The following is a 22,420-nucleotide window of genomic DNA, read 5'->3' as shown; positions in this document are numbered from 1 at the left end:
GAGCTAACCCAGGACAGAGCAAGTGTAACAGGACCGTGTTAATGAAAGTCATTCTGTTGTGAGAAGGACAAAATCCCATGAAATCCTTCTTTCAAAATCCCAAGCTTATGGTCAATTCAGTTATTTAAATTCATGTCTCAGGGCTACTAGGTAGTGTTAGCAATTTGTGACTGTAAATCTCTAGCTATTCAGATTTGACTAGATTGAAATCACAGAGTTTCTTGAAATGTTTCTATGCTTTTGCCATCATCAACATGAAAACATTGAGAGTCTTGCTGTGAATTTGTGCTCAATTGTTAGGGATTTTACTTTGCTTGTTTATTTTGAACACTTTATACATCTAAATGCCTTTCCTAGCATTTTTACTATAAAAAAACAAACATCAGCAAACTTAAAATAATTTTACAGTGAGCACCCATGTATTCACCACCTAATTCTGTCATAACATTTTACTGTGCTTGCTTTATCATATAACCATCTCTCTCTTCTCTCTTCTTTCCTCCCTCCCTCTCTACCTCTCCCTTCCTTTCTCTTTCTCTCTCTCTCCCCCCCATCCCTCCATTAATCTAGTCATCTTATTTCTTTAGGCTTTTCAGAGTATATCCCACTTGCCCTACATATTTTGGTATGCACATCATTAACTAGAATTCAATCTTTGTTTTTTTTTTTTTGATGTAAAATTTACAAACATGAATTTGCTTTTTAAAAATAAAGTTATTCTTTAGTAAGCATGGTAACATAAAACCAAATTCTTTAACTTTTAGAGTAGTAGTATTCAAAAATGCAAAATAAAAAGTGTGAAAGGTTATTTAAGCATTAACCTTCATAATTTTCCCTACATTTCTTGGCTCTTTCACATTTAGATGTGACATTTTCATAGCCCAGATGACAATTACCAGGCAATGAAAAATACTTTTAAGTTAATGAATCCGAGTTTATAATCCATCTGAGTGGTTAAAGCTGTAAAAGCAGAGGCTAAAATTCTGAACCCATAATATTACTTTGTCCTCACTGAACAACCTACAACATGCAATGTTTAAACTTATATCTGGCCAATAAAGAGTAAAAGGGGAAAAGATTGAGGGCATGTGAGCATATGCAGACTTCTCTCAGTTCAAATGCAGTGCTCCAGTGGTGTGGAATCTAAGTCCTCTGCCCGGATCCATGTTGCACTGGGCGCCTGGTACATGAAACCAAAAGTGGAGGGCCAACGTCACACCCCTTCCTGTCCTGGAAAGGGGCTGCAGACCTTGTCTAATGAGTGTGGAAGTGAAGTCTCACTAATTACAACTGAGCAGGAAAAAACAAAAAAATGCCAGAGGTGGAGGCACCAGGTTGATAAAGCTTTTTTGTGATTAGTATATTAAAATTCTGTTACTCTCTGGATTGTAGTCCAAAATTGAGGATCACCACAATTTAGGATAATATTTTCAGGATAATTGAATGGCAGTGTTATATTTCCTAGTTTTATATGAAAACTCTTATGATGATAATTAGGCAAAAACAACAATAGTCACAACAACAACAAAAAACCCCAAAAGACTCTTCAGGACACTGTCCTAAGCTTAAAAAAGATTTTAACTTTAAAAATTCAAAAGTAGAATAGTCTATTTCTGATTTTATAATTTCACTTGTATAAATTTTGACAAGAGTCATCAAATACATTTCTTGGAAATGAGAGAAATGTCTTAATTTTTTTTATAGTGGTTCAAAACATAGCATCAGATTGTTGAGTGCTACTCCTCCTGGTCATGTAGCCACTTATACTTTCTCCCTTTCACCATGAACTCTCTTCTTACCTTGTTCCTGTGTCATAGTTGTATATTTAACCACTTCCTGTAGACTGTTCTCAGTGTTATTTACTGTAGATTCCTGCCAGGCAGGAGGGAGGGGAGGAGACTGCCTTTAACTCAGGTTAACCCCGCAGGTGCTCTACGTGCTGGGAGCCTGTGGCTGTCAGGTACTGTGCACAGCCAGGCTCTAAGGGAGCCCGGTGGGAGGCAAACCTTCACGGATGCACAGGAAGCAGGAGGAAAAGGGCAGGAAAGAGACAATCGGCTTGGATCTGTAGTGTTGTACTCTCTTATTTCCTTACCGTGTCTTTTAAAAGAACAGACATTTTTTAAGAAAGCAGATTACTATTTGTATCTATCTGACCTTGAGGTGTATCAAAGGGTATTCTTTTGAATTTGTGTTTAAATGATTTTGAATCAAAATACAACATTCTAATATAATTTCCATGGCCACCCCCAGAAGAAACCTTGAGTTCTGTGCTCTCGTTTGGGTTTAAGATTTGGGATTATTCCTTTGGGACTTTAGAAGTCATCCAGTCCAACCTCATTTCTAATGCATGATTCTTGCTCATGGGGGTCTCATAGGATCTATCAGAGCCCTTCATGATCTTGTGCTTTTTTTGCTTCTCTTTCTAGGTCCTTTCTTATCTTTCCCTGCACATAAATTTTAGATAGCTGCATGCCTTATTTTAAATTACTGAGTTTCCCTAGAATTACTTTTGCATGTCATTTTAAGTGTGTGTGACTCAATTGCTAGATTTTATTCACACATGTTATATCACCAAATCTTATCATGGAGGCAAAGAAGATGGAGAAGAAAAGGGGTTCAGTAGTAAAACTGGGACTTTTCCTGCTTAGAATGTGCGACAGCAAAAGAATGTACTGAGTGTGCCTCCAGTATGCAAAGCAAGTTCCTCCTAATGGATCTTATCACAACTTCGTGACAAATTTCTAAAAATATTCCCCGCAGTTAGCAGTGACAGCACTGGGTTTCCAAGGGAAAGACAAAGCAGGCATGCTGTGTGGGTTTCACTTAGACGAAAAATCTGGAGAGTAAAGCAAATTCTTGTGCTTTCTTTATAGGTTGCGAAAGTGACACAGATTCTGAATTTACGTTCAAAATGCAGGATTGTAATAAAGATGATATGTCATATCGAAGGATTTCGGCTATTGAACCAAAGTCTGCTTTGCCATTCAATCGTTTTTTACCCAACAAAAGTAGACAGCCATCCTATGTGCCAGCACCTTTGAGGAAGAAAAAGCCAGACAAAAATGAGGATAACAGAAGAAGCTGGGCAAGCCCAATCTATGCAGAAGCAGATGGAACATTTTCAAGGTACTGGCATGCAATGTGATTATTGAGTTCAGTATGCTTTGCGAATTTGGTGGGATACTTAAATGTGGTAAAAAGAATGGCTTTTAAAATATGTTTCACAGATAATGTATTCCACTAACTCGAATTTTTTTTTCCTATATGTATCTTGAAGATATTTCTTCGTTTTACAATGTCAGCATGCATTTTGCTAGGTCTTATTTTAGATGTGTGCTTTTAATTTATTATTATTTTCCAACTTTCTAGATGACTTATATTGTTCATCGTGAGCTCTGCTGTGTTTTTTTCCTTTTTTTCCCCTCTGTTTTGATTAATCTTAGTGGACATGAAAAGAATCCTTTAATTTCTCATCAAATTAGTAGAACAGAGTGTGATTTTTCAAATCCAGCTTCCCTATCAGAGGGTGTGTGGTTCTGAAAGTGGTTTGGACTTTGAGGATGAATGAAGGTTGCCTGTCGTAATTTTGGATGACTTAGTCAACCGTAGATTCCAAGGGAAAAAGAGGCTCAAGAGTTTCATCTCAAAAACCACCTCTCCTAACTCTTGTCTGCAAATATTTTCTCCTCTGGACACATTAGCCACTGGGCTATATGAACTGACGAGGTCAGAAATATTTGTCCTGGATCTGGATGTCTATTCTGCTGATTTTAATTCAGAAAATAACATCCCCACATTGTTTGTAATTTGTCTCTTTCTTTTAACGCAGCTTCTAATTAAGTATCTGTGGCCCATGTGTATCTACCTGTTCTTGAATTAAAATAAGATGCTATCATAATGCCTTAACTTTGTTCTAGGAGCTGTGGTGATGAGAATGGGAACTAATTTGCTTCCTTCACAGTGGGGTAAACTGTGTGAGCCAGAAAGCATGCCTTTTGTGTTCTGTGTCACAAATGCTCACACAGTGTCCTAACTGGTTGGATGTTTTGAACAGTAACCAGAGGAGAACTTGGGGCCCCAGTGTGGAGAACTGGCCAACAGTACAAGAAACTTCAAAATCCTCTTGCTACTTGGAGGAGGAAGAAAAGGCAACAAGCATACCCAACATTGTAAAGGATGATCTTTATGTGCGAAAGCTGAGTCCAATCATGCCAAACCCAGGGAATTCTTTTGATCAGTTTCTTCCCAAATGTTGGATCCCAGAAGATGTGAACTGGAAAAGAATAAAACGGGGAACTTATAAACCATGGTATAAAGAATTTCAGGGATTCAGGTTTGTTTTTGTGCATGTTTCTCTTATTCCAGTGTTCATTCAGTACCCCGGCTGGGATTCTATGTGATTTTTTTATGGAAAGATAGAGAAAGTCTAATTAGTTCCTTCTAGCATCTATACAACCTATGTAATTGAAAACAATTTCTGTTTAAACTTAAAGCTTAGGATATGGATCTTAAAAAGCCCTCTTCTGTATGTAGTCAGAGCTTGGCATTATTTTTAGTAGTTCTCTTTTTCTCCAGTTCTGTTGTCTCCTTCCCTCTCCCCCTCCTTTTCTCTGTGTCACTCCACAGTAGAAAGAATTCAGACTCTGAGGACTCAGGCTCTGACAGAAGCTCCACCATTTTTAGTAAAGTACAAAAAGCAGACCATAGCCTAGACATCAGCTGTCCAAGGCGTTCACTCTTGCTGGAACTAGCTACTAAACGGGCCGTGAGATCACGGGACACCCATGCTGCCGGGAGAAGCAGTGATACTTCAGATGAGCCCAGGTGCACCTGTCTGCATGAGCCTGCCTGGGTTTGGCCACAGACACCCCTCTGCTCGCTTCTGCTGCTACATTAACCTGGGCCTGACTGCACTAAATCATGAAACTTTATACACTTAATAGACTTAGTACAGAAGCATACTGTATAACATACTGCTTTCTGCGTGAGAATGTCAGCTTGGAAGTCTGTAGCATTCAACATCCTTCTTTAGCACAATAATGTGTGAGACAGGATATATTTACATGTGGCGTAGTTCTTTTCGAAAGGCATTTCCAAAAGGCTTTTTAGAAAGATTACTTAATTTTACAGTTGCGTGTGGAGATGCAGAGAAAGGAAATAACTTTAGATAGAGACTGGAAAGGGCAGGTCTGGGGAAAACGCAAAGAATAGATTCCTCGGTGTCTTATAAAACTTCAGAACAATTTATTTTCTTTTTTTCTACTGATTACATGTAGCTATTGCATAAAGTGCATAATACCTCACTGTTTAAACTTGCCAAGATCATTCTTCCTTCTTTGGGGGGAATTAGGCCACTGTGGCTCATGGAGTGAGGAAGGGGTACAAGAGAATGGCACATGTGTGTGTATGTGTCAGGGGAGGATACTAGATCTGCCTTCCAGCCCCATCAGTTGGCCTCGATGGTGCCCGCCTCTCCTGAGAAGTGTACTCTGCTCTTGTTTCTTTAAATGGTATCCAGAAAAGTCACAGGCGATGGCATTAAATTTGAGTCTGTCTTCCTAGCAAAAGTCCCTGCCAAGATCCCTTAAAACAATTCACCCTTGGTAAATGGCTAATTGGTCTGCTATTTAATTACCTTTTCTCCCCAAACTTAATAAGATTCTCCCTTCCTTTTTCCTTTCTGTGCTTCAGTCAGTTTTTATTACTTCAGGCCTTCCAAACATACTCCGATGACATCTTGTCTTCTGAAACAAATATTAAAATTGATCCCACCTCTGGCCCCAGGGTCATAACACGCAGGAAGAATCTCTCTTATGCTCCAGGCTATGGAAGAGATGATCTTGAGCTGTCAGCTCTGGATCCTGACTTAGAGAATGACGATTTCTTTGTCAGAAAGACTGGGGCTTTCCATGCAAATCCGTATGTCCTCCGAGCTTTTGAAGACTTTAGAAGGTTCTCTGACCAAGACGATCCTGTAGAGCGAGATATAATTTTGCAATGTAGGGAAGGTGAACTTGTACTTCCGGATTTGGAAAAAGACGATATGATTGTTCGCCGAATTCCAGCACAGAAGAAAGAAGTGCCTCTGTCCGGAGCCCCAGATAGATACCAACCAGTCCCTTTCCCTGATCCCTGGACTCTTCCTCCAGAAATTCAAGCAAAATTTCTCTGTGTACTTGAAAGGACGCGTCCATCTAAAGAAAAAAGTAATAGCTGTAGAATATTAGTTCCTTCATATCGGCAGAAGAAAGATGACATGTTGACTCGTAAGATCCAGTCTTGGAAACTGGGAACTACTGTGTCTCCTATCAGTTTCACTCCTGGCCCCTGCAGTGAGGCCGACTTACAGAAATGGGAAGCCATCCGGGAGGCCAGCAGACTTAGGCACAAGAAACGGCTGATGGTGGAGAGGTCAGAGTGTGTTTCTGCAAGGATTTTGCTTGTGATGGATGGTCTTGTGTAACTTTTCTTGTGCAAGAAGGCAGCATCATGTTGCTCAACTCTGCATGTCGTGTGCCATTTTGAAGCATCTTGCAAAAAAATTAATTCGCTTTGAAAAACTTTTAGTCACTTTGTGGAAAAAAGTGCAATTCCATATTTGCATATCTCTAAATCACTTGTTTAGGCCTGTTTAAAAAGGTGTATACACAAGACTATGGTACTATTCTACAATATGAAGTTTCATAAAAATGTTTTCCAATTATATTTAGACTTTTATTCTTGTGGCATTTTTGTAACAGTCCGGTTATAGTTTTGGTGTTGTGTGTTGTTCATATTTTTGGGGGTGAAAGTTTCCCTTAAAATATGGCATTGCAAATTTAATTTAATTTTTGTTTTTAATCTAGGCTTCTTGGACTATCAATTTGTGACTTATTTTTATTTACAGTTTAAAGTTCAGTGCAAACTTCGATAAAATGCATGAATGGTAGTTGCTATCTGCTGAAGTTTACATGTATGTAATTGTGGCCATTTTGTTAATTTGAATTATGCAACTTGCCTTTTTGAATGTTCAATTTGTTGAACTTAAGGATGGACAAATCTGATTAGGTTGAATAAAATTAGTGGATCCAAGTCTAACTTATCAGTTCCTGACAATAAGAAGCCTTTTCTGATGGGATTTGTTGGCTCACAGTAAATTGAGGAAACCCTTCATTTTGCTTAATCTGATTTTCTTGAGATAGGAGATTGAAAAGAACTTGAGACATGAAAATGTGGTTGAAGAAGCAACCTTTTGAGATTTATCCATCTCTAGTTAGAGTCTTAAAGACATTGAACATTTAGAAGCTAAAACATGACTTTTTAATTTTTGGTTTTCTGGTTTCTTAGACTCTTTCAAAAGATTTATGGTGAGAATGGGTAAGTTTTGTGGTTCACAGTGAAAAGCTGTGCATATTGTTTGTTTTTTGTGTGGCTTATTATTGCACTTCTATCCTCGCATGTCACTAAATGGGGATGCTATATGCTGTGCATGAAATTTTTAAAATGGGAAAATTTTATTTTGCAAACTAATGGTAATATTTCTGTGTCTCAGTGCCCAGTGCATGAAGTGTTATATGACTAAATAGTTTTTGTTTTATTAGAAACTTAAAATTCAGTCCCATTCGTTTTCCCCCTTTTTTTGAATTTAATGAGTTGATTAAAAGTAACAAAAGCACTTGCATTAAGATTAAGTATATGTGTTTGGTTGCTACATAGACTAAAATTCTGATTTCTGGATGTTGAAGGCCAAATAACTACATTTTAGAAAATCTATCATGAAACAATAATACTAGCATTTACTTCAATGTTAGAATGCATACAGTTGACATTATCCATATGCTCAGCTCATGGGGGGCTTTGTTGATGGGGATGCATTGATCTTCCCTTAGTGGTATTTGGAACTATGTTCAAGTCCTAATTGGGACAAAAAGTTATAACATTCCTGTGTTTTTTGAGCAAATATAGCCTTCCGAAATTAAAATCTCTGTAGTTTCCAATATTATTACTGCAAGGACTGTATCTATAACCAATTCTTTTTTTTTTTTTTGGCCTACTGTTTAATTCTGCTTACCTGGTAGACAGAATAACATATTATAATTTAAAACTATCTGGAAATATTTTTCATTTCTAGAATAGCTGAAATTTAAAAGTAAATCATTTATTCATTCTTAGTGCAAAATCACATAGCAATATCTTAATATTTTCCACCAAACTTTCTGTAACTTTGTGAATCTAAGGACTAACAGTTTTTGAGCAAGAGGAAGAGAATTTAAACATATCAAGTATTTTAATCTGCCTAAGCCTTAGTGCCTAAGCCTTAGTTCCTAAGTATCTTTCTCTACATGGATTTATTTTGTCTCTAAGAATCTCTAATTTTTGATAGCTTTTTATAATTTTGGTAGTTCAGAAATCTTGGAAGCTACTAAGACTACTATTTAAAGCAATATAACCATTCTAAGTGTTGAAAGTGTAGCTGTGCCTTGGACAACTAATTGCAAGTACGTCTCAGCTACTGATTTTAAAAATCCGCTTCTGAGCATGCTTTTGATGTGCCATGTAAAGGCACATTGTACCCATTCCATCTCATCAGCGTGATGCTTAAGCATTTGCTCTTCTCAATTTATCATGAGAAACCTGTTTTAACTTGATTAAAAATCTCTGCAGCTTCAAGCATTTTGAATTCTAACCTTCGGAAACATTTCTATTTGTAAATATGACTTCACAATGTAAGCAGGTCTCAGGAATAGTTATTTTTCTTAAGGGGGATACAAGTACCCAGAGTACAAATATGTGATGGGAATGTGAACATGTACAACCATCTCAATGACTGTATATGTTCTCCTTGGTGAGGGGTAAATTATATGACTGAGTTAAGAGAAGAAGAGAGAAACCTAAAGCAAAAGCTCAAAAAGCTAAAGATTTTTCTGGATTATAGCTAGCAGCAGCAAATGTTTTCTGTAGACTATTTTAAGCTAGTTGTTTGGATACTACAGTATTTGTTTTAAAGACTGTTCTGTATGTGGTTTAGTGCCACAGAAACTACACAAATAAAGCAAGATTGTAAATTGAGACTGAATAATGCATGACTTTTCAAATAATGGAAAGCAATATGAACGTATCTTCAGAAAACTCAAGTGTGTTTTAGGCCACTTGAAATCAAATCTATCATACAGGATTTTTTTTTCTTGTAGTCTGTCAGTTACCAATGCTTTTCTTAAGTTGATCTGCAATGAAAATAAAATATAAATTTAAATTGGATTAACTATAAGCTTTTAATCTAGAACTTGTTTCATGTTTATGTTGGGTGATATTTCTCTGAACATAATGTACGTTGTCAAGCTTGGCATACTTACCTGGAAAAGCATTATTGCTCAACATCTTGTAAATGAAAAATAACTGCCTATAACATGAATGCTTTCTTTTTGGTAAGGACCAGGTTAAAGAGAAATGTACAATATGGTTTGAAGTCTTAGACTGTTATTAATAATTTCTGGCTGGCTTTTTATTTGACATTTAACACCTGTCAGTTTGTTTATTTTTAGCAAGATGCATTGTATGTGGCTGTCATTTCTTATGTGTGCTTTTGTGTTGCATGGATTTATGTCTGTATGGTGTCATGAAATTTGAAAATGTGGGTTTTTTCTTTGGCAGACACTATTAATGACAAAAATTTGTTGTAGGGCTATATAGAAATAATCTTGTAGTATGATTAAGCCACTGAATCTGCTGCCAGCATCAACAGGAAATGAATAGTGATTCAAGATGAAGTTGTAATGAAAGACAACTAAGGCACCTGTATTTCACTTATAGCTTTGGCTAAGAGATTCTGTAGAATTATAAAGACATATAAGATAGGCCGGGCACGGTGGCTCACGCCTGTAATCCTAGCACTCTGGGTGGCCAAGGCGGGCGGATTGTTTGAGCTCAGGAGTTCGAAACCAGCCTGAGCAAGAGCGAGACCCTTCTCTACTAAAAATAGAAAGAAATTAATCGGACAACTAAAAATATATAGAAAAAATTTGGTGGCGTACACCTGTAGTCCCAGCTACTCGGGAGGCTGAGGCAGTAGGATCGCTTGAGCCCAGGAGTTTGAGGTTGCTGTGAGCTAGGCTAACGCCACAGCACTCTAGCCCAGGCAACACAGTGAGACTCTGTCTCAAAAAAAAAAAAAAGACAGCAAAAAGGAAGGGAAAATAAAGCTGATATGAGTTACTTGCTGGGAATTTTTTCCCTGCAGGGGATATTTGATAATATCCGGAGACATTTTTATATTCCCCTAACTGGGCAGGTGGGGGTGTGTGTGCTACAGGCATCTACTAGCACCTTCACAGCCAGGGATGCTGCTAAAGGTCATATAATATACACGTGGGTCCCCTGTAACAAATAATTTTCTGGCCCCAAAATGTCAATAGTGCTGCTGTTGAGAAACTCTGTTTAGACTGTAAATCTACCAATCAAAAATCCTCATTACATTGCCTTATTCTAGTTTATGGTAATTCCAAAGCCTCACATCCAGGTTTTAGCATTAATTGCTCTTCAGAGAATTCCTATAGTACCTAACGAAAATATGTTAATACTTAGAGGTATATAAATAAACACATTCACACCTCCCTCTGAAAGTTGGGGACCTTTAAGTTAGTGTCCTAGAATTTCTGTTAGCTGTGCAAGGCTATCAGTGATTTTTATATTTGAGAAAATTTGCCACAAGTTGGTTCTTCTTGATCCCTTACTCCTTAGATATTCCTCTGTAAAGTTCCTGAAATGACATTATAAAATGAAACACCTTAATACCAACCAAAAAGTGCCAGGGCCATAGCAGGTGATCTGCGTAGTGGGAGAAGAGAATAAGACTTTTAGTGATCTTGTTTCCATGATTGACACCTTCTTCCTTAGACATTCCCTTTCTTCCCACCTTCCCCTTAAATGTTATTTAAAAAATTCCATTCAACTGAAAAGAGAGGATGTTTATATTTTTTTGGAAAAATATCCAAATGCAGTTCTAAGTTGAAGCCTTACCAAATAAGAAAATACAAGTGAAACAGGTAAATTTATTTTTTGCTTTTTTTTTTTTTTTACACACACCTATTTGATTTTGTCTGTAGAAGAAGCAGGTAAATGAATTATAAGAGAATTATGATGTGATTTGCCAGCAAATAGTCCCTCATTCAATAAAATGCACTAGAGCTGTGCAGTCTTTCATAGTTTTCCCAAATAATTTTCCTGACACTATCTTTGGTGCTTATCTCAATTCCGTGCAGTAGACAGGCACGTAGGTGTTATCTGCATTTTAGGTGGAGAAAGAAAAACAAACATTGCAGCTTGCCCAAGGACATATAACTGGTGAGTGGTAGAACCGGACCAGGGCTTTGCCCCGTGAGATAATCCACGTAGACTGCATGACGGTGTTGCCGGCACACGCTAAGCTCACAGAATAAATATTATGCTGTTAATGCTGATAAGGAAGGAAAGAATTCTTCATAATCTGGCTGAGAGATTCCTGTACTCCAAAAGTTCTAGGTTTTATCGTAACCTCTCTGATTTGAAGCAGCTTGGAGAGATAGATAGCTTTTGGGAGATCCCATGCAATCATATTTGCTTTTGTAAGAATTGGCATACCGCACCCAATGGTTTTAAAAATGCCATCAACACAACCATATCCAATTCTCATAATAATCCCTTCCTCACTTAGCATATGAGGGACTGAAGCTCAGAATCGAACTGATATTGTTAGGTGGGGGTGAAAATTGGTGCCACAGCTGGGCCTGGAGCCCTCCCCTCCTGGCTGGTTCCTGTGCCTGGCTCAACCTGCCATGGAGTGTGCTCAGGCTCTCTGGGGATGATTTTATACACCTTAGGAAACACATCGAGCTCACATGCCTGCCTTACACAGGGACTTGTCTACTCCAGATTGTATTTGGCTCACTTTGTTCATATCAAGGACCTGCTCTGTGCCAGGCTCTGCTCAGTGCTGGGTGCACAGGAGAAGGATATAGCCTCTGCCCTTGATGAGCACATTTCATGGGCAGACACGTTAACATTTCACAGTGCAGGAGGATGAGGACTAGAAGTGCGCCCTGGGAGGTTTTTGGGCCGGTCCACACCATGTAGCTTTCCTTTCAGCAAAAGATTATTAAAATATTAGTATTTCCATTTTTGTTCTGGAGTTTACATAACCTCATGTGTCCAGATTCCCCTTGTTCCTTAGTCCTGAAAATTTTTTCCTGCCTCTTCTTACTGAGTCCATTGTAATATTAGCTCAAATAGCCTTATTCTTTGCAATATGATTTAAGTGAATTTATAATCTCAAATTCACACAAATTAGTCTTATGTGTAGTCATACCTAGTTAGATTACATTAACAGATCCATATATATTCATGTATTTCCTCATATATTCTGTCTATATAATTTATTCCTTAATATTCCTTAATAAATCTTATAAAACTTTCTTTATAGAACTTTGGATAGTGGTAATTCACAAAAAGAATTAGAAACACTTCAAATATAGTATATTTTGCTTAATTAAATATGATAAAACCTACCTCATTCTTACTACAGATATTAAATGAGTATATCCTTCATGCCTTGTGCTGTATTAATGTGTTTTCCTCCCAAGCAACATATGACTTGTGAGGGAAATAAGCTAAGCACGTACAGGTACTTGTGCACTATATATAACGTAAGGCTGAGTGTTAAGTACCATGAAAAAAATATAGCTAAAGCATTAGAGGAATTGAGAGAAGGGGCAGACCACTTCTTTTTTTTTTTTTTTTTTTTTGAGACAGAGTCTCACTCTTTTGCCCGGGCTAGAGTGAGTGCCGTGGCGTCAGCCTAGCTCACAGCAACCTCAAACTCCTGGGCTAAAGCGATCCTCCTGCCTCAGCCTCCCGAGTAGCTGGGACTACAGGCATGCACCACCATGCCCGGCTAATTTTTTCTATATATTTTTAGTTGTCCAGCTAATTTCTTTCTATTTTTAGTAGAGACGGGGTCTTGCTCTCGCTGGGGCTGATATCGAACTCCTGAGCTAAAACAATCTGCCCGCCTCGGCCTCCCAGAGTGCTAGGATTACAGGCGTGAGCCACTGTGCCCGGCCAGACCACTTTTACTATGGAAGAGCTAGGAAGACTTTATCAAAGAGATAGAATATTATCTAGATCATTAATTTAACACACTGAGCACTAACCATGGGCTGGGCTCTCTTTTAGGCCCAGCTAATATGCCAGCAAATAAATCAGTGAAAAATCCTGCTTTATAATCTTACAGGACAAGGCAAGTGATATGTAAACAAATACACACTTCAGATGGCAATAAATGCCATAGAGGTATAAGGGTAAGGAGGAAGGTGAGCCAGAGAAGAGAAGAGGGGCATTCACTGTTTTTTGTAGGGTGATTAGAGAAGGAAACACTGAGGGAACATTTAAGCAGATGCCTGGAAGTGAAGGAAAAGCCGTATGGATATTTGTGTGAAGAGCATTCCTTGTAGATTGAAGAGCAGTGGGAGCAAGTGGTTTGAGCAGAGCCAGGAAGCTGCTTAGCTGGAACAGAGCGAGCGGGAGTCTGGTGTGAATGAGCATGGAGGGAGGTAGGAACCAGGTGATGTTGGCCTTGGAAGAAGCTTCTTTTAACTCTAGTGAGATGGGAGGAAAGTGGTAGGTGCTGAGAAGAGGCATCCATAATCCAAGGGTAGTCTGAAAGGATCTCTCTGGCTGCTGTGTCGAGAATATGCTTTTGGATGGGTAAGTCCAAAGAAGCAGGGAGATTGTTGTTGTAATCCAGGTGGGAGATGGGATGTGATTATTGTAATCATAATAATCCAGGTGGGAGATGCTTGGATCGGGGTGAGGTGGTGGAGGCAGTGAGAAGTGGTTGTGTCCTAGATATATTTAGAAGGTAGTGTGACAGGATTTACTGATGGGATCAGTTACGATGTGAGAGAAAGAGAGGGATCCAGGATGACTCCGAGATTTGTGACCTCAAGTAGGGAAGGATGGAGTTGACTTTTACTGAGATGAGGAAGATGAGAAATGAGCAGGTTGTTGAGTGAGCAATCATGTTTTTAGTCTGTGCCAATTTAAGTTTGAAATACCTGATAGACTTCCAAGTGGAGAATGCATAAGAAGTTGTACGTACCCAACCAGAGTTTAGTCTTGCAGGGATCCTGAGGAAGGAATGGCATTTAAAAAGGTATATATTCTGGTGAAGGGCTTTTGACTCGGAGGGAACAGCTGAGGAAGGACCTTCCCTGGCCCTGGAGACTCGGTGATACTTTATGAAGCTATTTTGGAAGTCCAGGTAAGAGTTGACTGTACTCTGATCTAGGGTGTTGGCAGTAGAGATGGAAAGAAAGAGACACTAAATGAGAGGACTTGATAACTCACTGAAAGTGGGGAGAAGGAGAAAACAAAGATGAAAAATGGTTCTTAGGTTTCAAATATGGATGATTGAAGGGCAGGTAACAGCATTAACAACCACAAGAGGAAAAGCAGGTTTGGGGACAAGATCGAGCTTAGCTACATCAACAGTAACCATGTGTTTTAGTGAGATACAGTCCACAAAATTATTTCAGTTGGTACTTTTACAATTGAAGTGCCCAGGAGATAATCCATGCAGAAATGTTTATTCAAGAAGCAATTGGAAGTGAATCAAAGGAGGGGCTGGTCCTGAGCTGTAGATTTCAGAGTCATTTTCATGGAAGTTGTAACTGAATTTCTGAGCTAGATAACAGCAAGTGTGATATGAAAAAATGTGATGGCAAAATATTGAGGAAGGCAGAGTTTAGGTGCCCAAGAAGAAGAAGATGTAGAGTTACTTAAGTAACTAAAAGTATAGTCAATTACAGTGAAATAAAATCAGAAGTGTAGTGTGAGAGATCTGTAGGAGAGAGCATTTTGAGTACCCTACCTTCAAAAGCTGGCTCTATCTCTCATTTCTATCAGCTCCTGAATACTCAGACCTAACCCCTCTCCTTCCCAGAGACCTTCCTCAGGTTGTCTTCTCCCTTTCTCCTGTGGTATAGTTTACCAATCCCTGGTACATGCATGTAAACAGCATACAAGCGCCTGTGTCCAACACCGCCCTCTGTTCACTGGTTTCTGCTGTGGATTGTGCTCTTCAAGACCTAAACCTCATTGTATCCTCGGGGAGGTGTTACAAGTTGAATGCATGAAAGCTGTCTTAATTTTTTTAAAAAAAGGCTAGAGAGGTAGTTATAACAGGTAGTTAGAAACTACCAGTGGTGCTTTGAGAACAAGTATAGTGCAGTAATGGGGCAGATCTTACAGAATCTTTGAGAAGCAGCAGCACATTTATTCATGGTATTGAACTTCAGGAGAAAATATCAGGTAATCATTAAATTATTTAATAAGTGCACAGAAAAGGCAGCCAAATGTCAACAGCTTATCTTCATGGGAGATAGAGAAATAGAGATATTTCTAGTGTGACTGACAAATATTTTCTAAAGTAATCCTTTTATGCATTGACGTCTATAAATATGAACACTAGACTATGTTTTATTAGACTTGTGCAAAGTTAATCTAGCCATTTTGTGAAAAAAAAAATTCAGACTTAAATTGAGTGCAAGGCTCTTGTTTCTGCGTTTTGGAAAAAACACCATTTATCTTTGTAGTGCTACTTCTGTGATACTATCACTGAAGCGTCTAGTTAGTACAGCAGAAATTTAGGTGGAATTTCCAGATGTAAGTCCAACCTTCCAGTTTTACCCCTAAGTCTGGTCATGTGAACTTTGGTAACCACGGGTATTCTTGTTGTAGGAGTAAGTCCATGAGTGATGTCAGCGCAGAGGATGTTCAAAACTTGCGTCAGCTGCGTTACGAGGAGATGGAGAAAATAAAATTACAATTAAAAGAACAAGATCAGAAATGGCAGGATGTGAGTATTCTTTAGGATGGGAGAGGGGGGAGTGTATTTGACTTTGCTTGTCTTAAAAGAAAATCAGTATCCTTTACAAAGATTTTGAAACCTTTTTGGCCTATTACTGTTGTATATTTTAAAAGCCATTGTAAAATATAGGATGTTTATCTTCTAATATTTTGAGTTTTCAAAAATGTGAAGGTGCTTCCTTGCAGCATTATTAACTTATTTTGGTGGTTGAATTTGGGGTGTGAATGTTAGTTATGCTTAAAATGGGAAAAGATCTTGCCAAAGTTTAGGGACAGAAGAGGGGCAGGGTCTAGCACAGATCTTGGCATCAGTAGGGAGAGAGGAAAAGAGTTCTTAAGAGTTAATTAAGGAGATTTGGAGAGAAATAAGTAGTATAATCCAGAGTAATATTTTGGCTGAAGAAGTCATTATCTAATATGAATCAAAATTAGGTATTTTCATAAGGCTGACATGTATCCAGTTGTTTATGTGGATATAGACTTGATCTTTAATTTTGATTCTGAAGAAAAAAGCTTGAGTTTTTTTGAATAGATTGTTATAAACTGAAGGAATATAAAGAAACACAATAGATAAACTGTTGTACAAAGCAAACCCAAAAAAGTTTGAGGACAACTCTCTGGTAAGAGTTGAGTGGGTAACATGAACACGGGGGCCAGATGTAGTAAATCTTAATTTTCAAAGGAATTAAAGTCTATGAAATGAAGAAGAAACCCCTGCTTTGGCTAAATTTTTAAATGCTAGTGCTTTTAATTGGGAACTCAATTTAATTGTCAAGAAACAGTAATTCAGTGTCATTTTGTCAAAATACAGGGTGAATTTTTTGGTATGAAAATACGTATTGAGGGGTTATCCATTAGGTTAATTTAGATGAAAATTCATGTTAGTTATCCCGTAGGACTGAATGCACACTCCTTTTGTTCTCTCTGGAAATTTATAGGGTTTCAGGCTGTTTTTAAAGAAGGAGTGGTTCTGTGGGCCCCCAAAGGGTATAACCCAAACTTACTTTGTATGCTCTGGGGTGAGGTTCAGTTTAGTCTGAGACATTGAATATGCTTCTGTTTGGGCTGGAATGCCACTATCAGTTCTTAGCATGGCATTTCTCTATTTTGGAGACAGAGAGGTTTGTACCTTCCAAAATGTCTTACAGCCCTGGGTGTCAGAGCCAGCCTACATTGCTAGGGGCAATTGAAAAGCTGAATTAGGTTGATTGTCTTTGGGGTCACCCAACTAGGTTAGACTTACGTTCCTGGGGATATGGTTGGCTCGTTCCTGCATGATATTCCTTAATGTCCTAATTTTTTGCACTTAACCCTTTTGAAGTCATATACTTGAGTCTCACCTGCTTAGTAAAGCCTTTCCAAATAAATTCTCTCCTTCCCGAGGTAGAATTGACCTCTCTCTCCTTCGGACGCCCCACTCTCCCATGCAATCCTGTCACGCTCATTACTGAACTTCTACGCGCATGTCCGTCTCTCCCTTCTAGACTCAGAGTTCCTTAAGGGGAACCACATTTTATTCCTCTGTGTATTTACAGTCCCTAGCACTGGGCTGGCCTTAAAGAGGGGATTGAGTTTGTGCTTGTTAAATGAAAGACGGACTGTGCATCTGTACTTAACCATTACAATCAAGTTTCTGTTTCAGTTTTACCAGTGAAACATGTCATTTCACGTAACTGCCAGGTTTGGGGAGTGAGATGAAAATGAATTTGAAACAGTTCCTGATCCGTCTAACTGGCACCTAATTACAAGCATTTAGCATTCTTTGTGAAGTGGACAATGAGGCAGTCACTTTCTGGGAAAACAAAAATGGGGTCTATCTTAGTAGGTCAGGTTTGCCAGGCAGACACATGAGATAAAGGCTTGGTACAGAAACGCTGGCTATAAAAAGCAAAATTAGGGCACCTTGGCATCAAGTTGAAGTGAATAGTTTCAGTGATGTAATAGGATACTCTGGTGTGCTGTCGCTGCTAGATTGGGTATGTAGAAATTCAGGTATGCCTGTGCTGATGTGATTTTCTGTCAGGACCTTGCAAAATGGAAAGATCGTCGAAAAAGTTACACTTCAGATTTGCAGAAGAAAAAAGAAGAGAGGGAAGAAATTGAAAAGCAGGCGCTTGAGAAGTCCGAGAGAAGCTCTAAGACGTTTAAGGAAATGCTGCAGGACAGGTAATAAGGCTGAATACATCTCACGGTTGGAGATGCCATTGTTAGATATTTTTGTGTAAGTATAGTGTGACATAAGTACTCACCAATATTAAACTTTAAGCGAATATGCAGTAAAACGGTCAAGATTTTGCTGAAGTATTACTGAAATAGCGACCTAGAGTAACCAAAGAAATGAGTACTTAAAATAGATATGCATTATTTCTTTTTACATTGTGCATTCACAGGCAGAAGTGGTTGGTGCTGGCTGTATTTGGTACAGAAAATATACTACTCTTTACTCTTTTTAAGTGAATTTAGAAATGGAATAGTCTAATGAAATCAGCTGTCACTTTTAACTAAATTGTGTAAAACATACCAAAGTTCTTTTTCATGTTCAGTGGTGCAATTCAGATTATATTTTAAAGGAAGTTTATATAAACGTGAGTATGTGGGATTTATTCTTTGTATTGCAACACAACAGTATAAAGGTCAAATTTAAACTTTCCCATAAGGTAGTTACTATGTGAAACCTTAGGATATTTACAGGTTAGAGAGAGGGCAAATATGCTTTTAGAATAATGTCAAAGGGAGATATGCTGCCAGGTGAAATTAAACAAAGCTCCTTTTGTGCCCTAAAAGCCAAGGATAAGCACAGTTTCATTCACTTAAACACAATTCCGTTTGCTTGGGAGGTAGGTACTTCTTTCTAAATGGGAGAAATGAGGATGCTTCATGAACTTTTCTGTAAATATGAATGGTGACTTTTAATCTATAATAATTATCCATACAAGTTCTGTCAAACTGTATGAAATAATATACTTACTTGATCTTCACAAAAACCAGAGTCTGTTGTGGTCTTTTATTTTTATTAAATTATTATAGACGTTATGTAGGAAAAAAAGCTCACAATGATGTCAAGGAATCCACAACTTTGGAACGTTCGAATTGCTTGTCAGTCAATTATATTTATAGTGTTTTAAATATGAAAAAGTTATAAACTTGTGGATAAACTTTTGTGAATAATCCCTTATTAAAATTTCCTTATTTTCTTATTAAAATATCTTTACAATAAAAAAAAAAATCCCTGTGACCTGTGAAGTATTTGAAAGCTTCTTTAATAAAAAAGTCAAGTTCTTATAACCTTGGTTTTGGCATTAAAAATAAATATATCCTTTATTCTATGAGTGCTTTATTGATTACTGTGTGAAGTCAGTAGTCTTTTTATTCTGAGTCCATTTTATATGTTAATTCTGTCCACCTCTGTGTGTCGAAATGTGTAACTTTGTGATGATGGTGTGTTTTTTTTTTTTGCTCAGGGAATCCCAAAAGGAAAAGTCTTCAATCACATTGAGGAGGAGGATGTATTCTTATGATGATGTACTGAATGAAGAAGAGCCACCCTCCATACCGACTATGCCAGAAGTAAGTTACCAGAGTGAGAGAGTAGAAGAGAAAGGAACAACTTACCTTACAGAAATTCCTAAAGAAGATTCTACAACTTTTGCGAAAAGAGAGGACAATATAACAGCTGAAATTCAGCTTCCTTCTAAAGGCCCCCAGGAAGAACAACACCCAGCCTCTTTGTCTGCTCCATGTTCGCTGAGTACACAAATGGCCTCGACTCGTGTTTCAGCTTCCCTCCCTAGAAGTTACCAGAAAACTGATACAGTCAGGTTAACATCTGTGGTCACGGCAAGACCTTTCGTCTTTCAGTCAAGGGGAATCTCATCACTCCCCAGATCCTACACGGTAAAAAACGTTTCTAGTTCATTTAGTCTGTTCTGAAGAGCAAAATGTTGGTGAACTTATGCCTTATATCTAAGCCAGTTCTATTTTATGCCAATTGAGGTTCCATGGAAATTTAATGCTTAAGATACAGCAATGATGCAGAATGTATTCAATTTAAATTCTTTGAAAGTAGGGGTTAATACATGTTAAAGAATGAGTAAGATATAAGGCAGGGCATTATTTCTTAGTGTCGTATTTTTCCAAATATAGTTTTTATGAAGTATTAGGTTGAACAGTATGAAGTTGCCAGTGGTTTCTTTTTGACGTACAAAACAGCAATTTCATATGGTTTAACCTAAATATTTTCAGGTTAATTTTCTGAAAATTGAGAAAATTGATTTTTCCTGATTTCTCACTTTGTGAGAACTTGAAATGTTTGAATATAATCATTAAAATGTATCTTATTGTTCAAATATATGCATTTCTATATATATCAGAATTTTGAAGGATAATAGAATATTGATGCATTATTCCTGAGAATGAAGTGGTACCACATATCTGACAGTGAGCATGTTAATCTGACTTATGTGCAAGGAAACAATATGGTTTTAAAATTAATGTTCACATTTCTTTTAGCTCTGCTAATGTACAATCCTGAAACCTAAAAGAGAAAACATAAAAAATTGAGTATTTGGGGTGAGAGAAGCCTACCTACACTAGCCACTCCTGACCATCATATCACGGACAACATAGACATGTTTCACATCGTACAAATTATATGGCAGATACCATTAATCTAGTAAAAAGACAATTTATAGACTGAGAGAAATATTACCAAAATATAAAGTATAATATCTCTAAGATATAAAATGTTTCTACAAATTGGTAAGGAAAAGATAAACACTAGAAAAATGGATATAGAAAAGCAGTGGCCAATTCGAGGGAGAAGGAATTTAAATGGCTGATCACTGAAAGCACATAGAAGCACGTTCAGCTTCATCGGAGCAAGAATGAGGTGTACGACTCTTTACCCATCGTGTTAATAAAGATTTAAAACATTGTAGATGTCTAGTGTCGGCAAAGATGCAGAGAAACAGATATACGTTACCTTGGGAGTGCATTGTTACAATTATTATTTTTTTTTGGAAATTATATACATAAAACTTTTGTTCTAGAAAGCCTACTTTTGGAAATCTGTGATATAAAAACAAAAGGTCCAATTATAAAGATATATTGGTATTTTTTGCAATATTTTTGAAAGTGACAGAAAATTTAAACAACTTTAAATGTACATTAAATGAATAAATTGTTGATGTCCATACTATGGAATATTCAGCAATTGAAGGGACTGGTTTAGAGTTCTATCGACCAGGAGTGCTATAAATGAGCAAAACAAATTTCAGAAGTCTTTATATAATATGAACACTTTTGTGAAAACAATTCTTTCCACTATGTGTGTATATCTGATGATGTGAAAGATAAAGACCATACTCCAAACTTTTAGCAATAGTTATTTTATTGTGGGAGCTATGTTATTTTCATATTTTAAAAATATTAATTTAATAAGTTTTAAAACAGAAATGAAGGTAACAGGATATCAGGCTTAAAGTGTTTTCTTACTTAGATGGATGCTGCTTGGAAGTATAATGGAGATGTTGATGGCATTAAAAGAACGCAAAACAATTTGGTCAGCACCCCCGCACAACATCTTGAAGCCAGCCAGCTTGCTACGAGCTCATCGAACCAGGAGGCAGCAGTCTCAGAAGATGTAATGAGGTTGCCCTCTCCTACACCCTCCTTCTCATCTCTTTCCCAAGACCAGGCTGCCACTTCTAAAGCCACATTGTCTTCACTATCTGGCCTTGATTTAATGTCCGAATCTGGAGAAGGGGGAAACTCACCCCAAAGAGAGGTCCCAAGATCACGGGTGAGTTTAGGTCTTTATCATCCATGGCTCAGACACTTACATATTTAAATCTGAAAGCCATGTTTCTAACCTCTAGGCATTAGAATCTGGGCTGATAATGTGAAAAATGATATTGCAGTTTATTTTTAATAGATCTTGGAGAAAGTAGGTCTCTTCCAATTCTGAGTTTATAGATCAGATAACTCTTGTGGTAAGTGTGTAGAGAGACTTTATGGACCAGTCTCCTTGGGGGTTCAGCTGGTGTTTTCTCTGTTCCACATTTCATCAGCTCTTGCCTCATGCTACTTGTGCCCCATAGTCCCAGGTTTCAGGTGCAGGAGTCACTGAAAGGTTCTAGATGCAGATCTAGCATACATGTGGGTAGTAAAAGCCCCTTCCCAGGGGAATTAACTGGTCACAGTGAGAAATTGATTCACATGGTAGGTGCTGGCTTCTAGGGATATGATATTTCTATTTCTGTCAGCTTAACATTCTGGTGACCTTTTTTTTTTTTGAGACAGAGTCTCACTCTGTTGCCCAAGCTGGAGTGCAGTGGTATCATCATAGCTCACTGCAATCTCAAACTCCTGGGCTCAAGTGATCCTCTTTCCTCAGCTTCCCAAGTAACTGGAACTACAGGCATGTGCCACCATACCCAGCTAATTTTTATTTTTATTTTTTTAGAGACAGGGTCTCGCTATTGCTCATGGTGGTCTTGAATTCCTGGCCTCAAGTGATCCTCCCACCTCGGCCTCCCAA

General features: G+C 37.9%; 1 protein-coding gene across 3 annotated transcripts in view; it reads left to right on the top strand.

Annotated features, from left to right (window-relative positions):
• LMO7 (LIM domain 7) overlaps positions 1-22,420 on the top strand; it is a 97,104-nt gene that overhangs the window by 36,742 nt on the left and 37,942 nt on the right. For 2 of the 3 annotated variants that reach the window (XM_012642165.1, XM_012642166.1), the window contains 8 exons: positions 2,877-3,129; positions 4,058-4,336; positions 5,695-6,414; positions 7,330-7,359; positions 15,754-15,871; positions 17,906-18,048; positions 19,344-19,776; positions 21,380-21,682. In XM_012642165.1, the coding sequence (XP_012497619.1) occupies positions 2,915-3,129; positions 4,058-4,336; positions 5,695-6,414; positions 7,330-7,359; positions 15,754-15,871; positions 17,906-18,048; positions 19,344-19,776; positions 21,380-21,682 (2,241 nt within the window). In that variant the 5' untranslated portion in view covers positions 2,877-2,914. The remainder of the gene's footprint in view (positions 1-2,876; positions 3,130-4,057; positions 4,337-5,694; positions 6,415-7,329; positions 7,360-15,753; positions 15,872-17,905; positions 18,049-19,343; positions 19,777-21,379; positions 21,683-22,420) is intronic. The other variant, XM_012642164.1, reaches the window with a different exon arrangement.

Source organism: Propithecus coquereli, unplaced genomic scaffold (assembly GCF_000956105.1).
Source record: "Propithecus coquereli isolate 6110/MARCELLA unplaced genomic scaffold, Pcoq_1.0 Scaffold176, whole genome shotgun sequence".
Taxonomy (NCBI): Eukaryota; Metazoa; Chordata; class Mammalia; order Primates; family Indriidae; genus Propithecus; species Propithecus coquereli.
The sequence above is the reverse complement of the archived record's forward strand: the minus strand, read 5'-3'. Positions and strand labels throughout refer to the sequence as shown.